We start from the raw sequence: 7,371 nt of genomic DNA on the forward strand, positions 1-7,371 counted from the left end.
GACTGAATTGTATCCCCCAAAAGTATGTGTTGTAAATCCTGACCCCTAAACTTGTGGATGTAATCCCATTTAGGAACAGGGTTTTCTTTGTTACGTTAATGAAGACATGCCAGTGTGGTGTGTCTTAAACCTAACCACTTCTGAGATATAAAAAGAGCAAATCAGACACAGAGAGAAGCAAGCACAAAGGAGGAAAAGACAGATGCCACGTGGAGATCTCCTAGGAGTGTGAAAAGAATGCTAAAGAGGCTGAGACAAGGATTTTCCCCCATAGCAGAGAACCGTCCCTTAGAGTCGACACCCTGAATTTGGACTTCTAGCCTCCTGAACTGTGAGAAAATAAATTTCTATTAGTTAAAACCACCACCTGTGTTATTTCTGTTATAGTTGCACTAAGAAACTGAGACATTAATGGAAGGGAAAGTGTTGAGGGATTTCAAGTTAACCAGCTTTGAAGCGGTAAAGGGTGAGTTAGAACAATGGTAGGGGGACTGGAATGGAAAGGTCAGGGGCAAGAGGCAAATCAGAGGAACGATTTACAAGAGCTGCAGAACGATGACAGGGTTGAGGAGATGCTGGTCAGCAGGCCATAGCCAAGGTGAGTAGAGAACATTGGTGCCATCAGGAGAAGCAGAAAGACAGAAGAGTGAGCCAGGCATCGGGGGGAAGAAAAGTTTGCTCCTAGGGGTCATGAATATGAACTAAAAATGAGTTACCAAAGTAAAAATGTCTGGCAGGCCTTAGGGATAGAGAAGTGATGTTTAACAGGGTGTCTGGGCTGAAGGAAGAGACAGGGAAGGGCACCAGGCTCATGATGGCAGAAATCTTAAGGGACAGCAGACATCTTGGGGGAGCAAGTCTAGGAGGTGAAGGTCTGAGAACTTGGACTAAATTATATATCCTTTTTTTTTTTTTGGTGGAAGGTAGAGGAGAGAGACTAGCAGGAGGATACGCGTAACAGAGTAGATATGACCATGAGCTTCTGGATGGCAATTTGGCTATATGTCAAAAGCTTTCCAAAGGCACATACCCTTTGACCCATCAATTCCACTTTCTGAAATGAATTCTAGGAAAAAAATGAGAGTTACATACAGTTGTCATTAGTAATATTTTGAACACTTCAGTGTTATTAAAATGGGGGGAAAGAGGGGAATAGGGAAGCAACCTAACTATTCAACAAGAGGGAACTGATTTTTTAAAAAATAATAGAATCTTCCCATTGTGGAACACTATGCAGCCATTATAAATCACATCTAAAAGAATAATGATATGGGAAAATTACCCCAATATAATTTTAAAAGAATAAAGCAGGATTCAAAGTTGTATATAAAATGCAATTCTATTCTTAAAGACATGTCTGAGTGTATTTGTGTACTAGTGTTTATCTAAGCACGATTTTTTTAGAAAGACTGAAACCCCAAATTTAACAGTAACTTTCTGTCTACTAGAACTTCAGATGACTTTTATCTTTCTTTACCCTTTTCTGTATTTTTCAAATTCTTTCAATGAACATATATTACTTTTACAACTAAGAAAAAAAAGTTATCATTTCTAGAAGCTATGAGCATCTGATACAAAAATTCTTATTAGTGTTTTTATATAAAACCATTTTTTGTTTCTACATATTAAGCACATGTTTACAACTATGCTTGTTGTTATTCTTTCATTTCCCCCCAAATTTACTGTGAGCAGTTGTGTTTCCACTTCATCATGAACTAGATCTATTCCCATTCTCTTCTCTCGATGAAATAGACATTCTCGGGCTACCTACAGATACACAGATAATGAAAAGCATTAATACAAACCGACTATAATCAGTGTCTAGTAGTCCTAATGACTAAAACAAGTCAATAGATACTCCCAATACCAAATTATCCAACATTTTGTTGAAAATATAGCACGAAACAGACTATTACAAATAAGTAAATCCCTGCTGTGAGCTAAAAGGTAGAGAGTTAGCTCTTCAAAGTAGTTTGAAAAAATTCCTAATTTGGAGAGGTGAGAAAATGAATCAGATGGCATTTACTTGATCCCCATAAATTAGCATTCATTTCTTTCAGAGAAATAGTTCAATGACATGAAGCATAGTCTTGCAGACATTATTTCCAAATATTTTCATCTGAGATAACTGAGGAAGAAACAAATGATAACATTTAAAGACATCAAAATATTTGTGCAGCCAACAATCCAGGTGATTATTTTTAAAGTACTATTTATTGCTTTCCTCACTGTACAAAAAAAAAAAAAAAAAAAAAGCCTTATCCATGGAAAATATATATATACAGAAAAGAAAGAAAATATGACTTGGCCATAATCCCATCACTGTTTGGTTTGTTCATTTAACAAACTGGAGGTTATAATGTCCTTACAGCTTTATAGTATGCTTTTTAGAATTAACATTAAATAGAAGGCCTGAGTCAAGAAATATTCTTTGAGAAAAAGTATATTAACGACCTCAGTGGAAAACAGCTTAGAATGCTGATGATAAATTATGTATGCAAAAACATTATGCAGTTGTTAAAATAGTTCTGTCCAAGACTATTTTATGACAAGGGATGACTGTATAATGTTAACTTTTTAAAAGCATAAAATATAGTGCACACTAATATCTGTATATAATATCATTGAACAAAATCTTTGAGTGACTATGCTTTTTTTAATAGTGTAATTTACATTTACTAGAAGAATTAGTTTAGTACCTATTACTAGATTGCTTCCCAGGAACTTTCTACCAATAGACAGTGCCACTAGCAATACATAACAGTGTCCACTTTCTGCATTTTTGTAAACCCTAGATGCTATCAGCTTTCACTTTTGCAAAGTTGATAGGCCAAAGACAGTTACCTCATTGATTTAATTTGCACAGTTATTAAGTTTAATGTTTTCCTGATATTACTTGATCATCAACATTTTCTCTTCTGAGAAATTAACTGTTTCCCATTTTAATCAGGACCTTCCAATGTTGTCTTGATAGTAAATGTTCAAATACAGAAAAATATCTGGACAAAAACTGCAGAAAAAAATTTAAATTAGATCCATCTCACTGAAAGCTCTCATCACTGAGGGGGACTAAGGGAAGAAACAGTCGAGTGGCTATCGTTTTAAGGATACTTCAAATCCTTGAAGACAAATTGGAGGAAGGGGTGTAGAATAGACTAGTTATTCTCAAAACAAGGCCAGGCTCAGAGAAGGGCTTCTGATCCAAAACAATTCATGATGAATTAATTAAAAGATATCATTAGTGTACACTGGACCTCTCTTGGCATTCCTGGGGATTGTGTGTATTTGCCTTTGTGTTTAGTGGGAAGGGGATGCAATAAGAAGTGACATTGTGCAGGGGTCACCAGCAAACTCTTCAAGCCACTAGACTTCATTAATTCCCTAAACTCTTTTACTACAGATGCAAAGACCTACTGTTTATCCCATGGGAAATAAGTCACACAAACATGGAAAAAAAAAAATGGTGGTTAGCTTTTCTCATAGAAATATATACAACTTCTGAAATAATTTCTATAATTTGCAGACCCTCAGATAAGATTGTCTTTTTTCAGTGGTGGTGGACAGAGTGAGGCTGGAGGGCCCATCACAGGCTCAGAGTGTCAGAGGGGATTGGAGCCCATCCAGAACCTGGTCAGAGGCCAGCCATCAGCTGAAATATTGCTTCTATTGTGAAGGCAACTGGCCTAAACTCAGTTCCATTTCTCACCCAAAGTGGATTTTCACTGTGCCCTGAAACAGAATCAAAGTACGCACAGGAGGCATTTCATGACCCAGACTAGAAGGGCAAAGTTTTTTCTCACATGTTATTTACTTAATCTAGGGAAATCAAAGATGAACCAGCCAATTTGAAAGATGGGAAGAATGTTCACCATAAAGCATTGCATGTCCTAATGGTATCTCTTTAATGAATCTTCTTTGTTTTCCATTCAGAATTCTTTCCAGTTAAGTGGCTGCTCTGTATAATGTGTAAAAACGACAGTGCTTTTACCATTGCTAAAACCAGCTACAGATTTGTTGCTATGGGATTGGCTTCTATAGGTGAAGTAAAACGTAATTCAATATATAAATAGCCTCAGAAATTCAACCAGGGGATTATAGTAATGAAAATGTAGACTCTTTTATCACAGGGTCTCATAGTTACCTGAAGAGGAGCTTCAGTTTCCATCAAAGCCCTCTCCAATCTTTTCCTAATATCTGTGAGTGCATTGGTCTCACCAATCATTTCATCCAACTCATGAAGGATTTCGGATTTCCAAAATCCTATGTCATTCACTCGTTCTCCCAAATTTTGGGTGGAATCTGCCTGGGTTTTCCTTGTTTGTTGATATTTGTCTTGAATCAGGCGAGTTGTATCTACCCTTAGTCTCTCTGAATTATGGCGGGAGGTGTTGGACTCTTGATAGTTGGTTAAATTCGACCTGTACCAATCATCAGGAGTATACCTGGTGAAGAGAGTGGTTCTATTGGAAACAAAGGGAAGCATGGTGCTCTCGGACACCCTCTGAGATCTGGTGCAGTATGGAGCCAAGGTTGGTGAGTTGGAGGCCACTTTGTAGTACGTGCTCGGTTTCCACGGGAGGCTCAAGCTATGGGTCAAGTTGTGGTGGGGGAAGCGGTCCCTATAGGTTGATGCCACGGCACTGATGGCTGGTAGGAAGTTGGTTGGTGTTGGTCTAGGGTGGGCATAAGTTGCCGTTAAAGTAGAACCTAAAAGCTCCATGTTGCCCAAACACTATTTGTAAATCTCTCCTGTTTAAAAAAAGTAAAAATAGACAGTCACATAAATTAAACTCTGGCGAAATTTTACAAATAAAAGGCCACATCTTAGTACCAGTAGCATTGCTCCTTAACACATGAGATAGATATTTGTTCTGATTTGATACCCACCTTGATTTTTTTTTTTTTTTGATCAGTGATGGCATATTCCAAAATTTTTTTCATCTCTCTGTTTCAAATAAATTTTTTTTATTTATTTTTTGTATTAAAATAAATTTTTTAAGATTGTCCATTTGAATTTTTTTTTAATTACAAGAGTAACATTGTCTTGTTTCAACAAATTCAAATTAAGACCCTGAACTGTGCATTTTAACAGATAGGGATTCAAATCTTGGCTCTGCTATTTATTAGCTGTGACATTGAGCAAATCACTTGAACTCTTTGTGCTTCATTTTCCTCATCTATAAATTGGGAATAATAGTACTAACTTCTTTGGATTGTTATGAGTAGTATTAGCAGCAAGGGGTTGCTTGGAGAACTAATTGCCCCCTCCCATGTCCATCAGCATCACCTAAACACACACACTAAGTCATTCTAAATAAACACACAATCTAGGTAACAATGATGTGCCTGGCATGGAAACAGCTTTCTTTTTTCTTGACAGCTTAACACCTTTAAGCACTTCCAATGTAGAAATTCTGCTGTAGCCACAGGGTTATGAAAATTTAAGACAATGTAAGTATTTGGAATGCTTAGCACAGCACTGGGGGGGGGGGGGCACATAGTAAGTATTCAATAAGTGTTAGTTTCTTAAATTACTAATACGGGGGAGTATATAAAGTAAAAGATAAATATCTTTTCTCCTCTGAGAAGTGAACTACTCAGAAGCAGACACTGTGAATAATTCATTGATAGAGGTATCTTCCCAGATTTTTCTATTCGTATACCAGCACAGATTATATATGTGTATGTATGTATACATACACATATATAATCTGTGTGGTATATGAATACATATATACATTTATACATATACACAGAGATTCTTAATCTAAAAATTGAATTCTCTTAATCACTATACATATCATTTTAAAATGTACTTTTTCTTCTTTTTAACATAAATGTATATTTTGGACCTTCCCCCATTAGAACATATAGATCTACTTCACCCCTTGTGCCAGTTGAAAAGTGTTCCATTCTCTGGAACTTTTGGTTATTACTAGTTCAGAAAGCCCAGAATGCCATAGACTATGGCATATTTTCAATATCTAAGTGTCATTCTGCTTTGGCGTAATGTCTATGGACCTGTTCATTGAAAAGAGAAAAAAAAAAAAATTCGGGCCCAATTCTACAGTCTGCTCAGGAAAAAAAAAAAAAAAAAAAATCCTTCAGTGATTATTTAAATAGCTATGTCTTGAGGTTTTTGGTAACCAAACCACAAAATAATCTATTTGTAGAATTGTGGTCAAGTCAAAAGCCACTCGTACCAGGTGTGATGAAACAGCTGCCCACTGCCAGAGTTCCCTGTCTCAAATTCTTCACACCCATATCCCCCAAACAACCATGGCCAAGCTTAGAGAATGAGGGTGAAAAATAACACCTTAATAACCACTTGTACTTCTTCACTTCGGTTTGACACCTAGACACTGTTTTTTGAAAAAGTAAATCTAAAGTATCGTGAGGTCTTAGGGTCCTATGGCTGCCTTTAGTTCTAACCCCCTATCCATGTCAAATACAGAAATAACCCAGTCAGTTTTCTTCCAGCAAGCAGTTTCAAGTGACGTTGGACCACTCCCTACTTGGCTTTGCTTAGTTCTTGACAATAAAGGATCTAAAAACTATGGTCACTTGGTTCTTCAACCCTGGAATTCCTAGAATTACCACATGCATTCTCCCAACAGTAGTTAAACTGAGTTGTTAAATTTTGAGGTATCTCAACCCATGTTTGTCAAACACTGAAACGTGAGTCATCTACCCCAAAGGGTGATATGTGAAGGGGTGATATCATAAACCAGATAAAATACATGGGTTGAGAAAAATCAATGTAGTTTTACAAAAGCATCCTGATGATTTTTTCTTTTTTAATAAGGGATAGGATATAGGTTAGAATATGGAATTTGAAGAATAAAGCTCAGTTGTTTAAAGCTCACAGAAGTAGAGCTCCTCATGTATGACAGTAAGTTTCACATGGAAAGACAAAGTCCTATAGCCACAACTGAAGTTCTAGCTCCTATCAGCCATTTTGTAAGTCATTTGGAAAAACTAAATAAAAGACAATAAAATGCCTTGAAGCTTTGGTACCCAAACCACAAAATAATCTGTAATAACTGTATTTTTGGCTTATTGGTCAAGAAAACTGAGAGTATCATGGTCTAAGAAATACTTAAAAACTTAATAAAGACTCCTGCCTTCAACTATGATGCATAATGAGAACTGTACTTAGCCTCTTATGGTAAACATCTAAAACACTGGGCAAAATATATGAAACAGTTGTTTTCAGACATTGGACAACAAGCAGCACAGGACTCTGATCCCTGAGAAAAGAGAAACAAAATTTTATACCTCTGATTGCCTCAGCATTCTAACTGGAGGCAATTCTCAGACCATGGGCAAAGACAGACAAAAACTGAACAGAGCCTGGCAGCCTTTGTGAGC

The 7,371-nt window shown here is 36.7% G+C and overlaps 1 protein-coding gene across 1 annotated transcript in view; it reads right to left on the bottom strand.

Annotated features, from left to right (window-relative positions):
* Positions 1–4,720, bottom strand: part of TEKT3 (tektin 3) — a 40,001-nt gene extending 35,281 nt beyond the window's left edge. Inside the window, exons 1-2 of the mRNA XM_003420586.4 lie at positions 4,142–4,720; positions 1,684–1,767 (exon numbers count right to left, since the gene is read on the bottom strand). Coding sequence (XP_003420634.1) covers positions 1,684–1,767; positions 4,142–4,720 — 663 coding nt within the window. The remainder of the gene's footprint in view (positions 1–1,683; positions 1,768–4,141) is intronic.
* Between the last annotated feature and the right edge of the window lie 2,651 nt (positions 4,721–7,371).

Source organism: Loxodonta africana, chromosome 18 (assembly GCF_030014295.1).
Source record: "Loxodonta africana isolate mLoxAfr1 chromosome 18, mLoxAfr1.hap2, whole genome shotgun sequence".
NCBI lineage: Eukaryota > Metazoa > Chordata > Mammalia > Proboscidea > Elephantidae > Loxodonta > Loxodonta africana.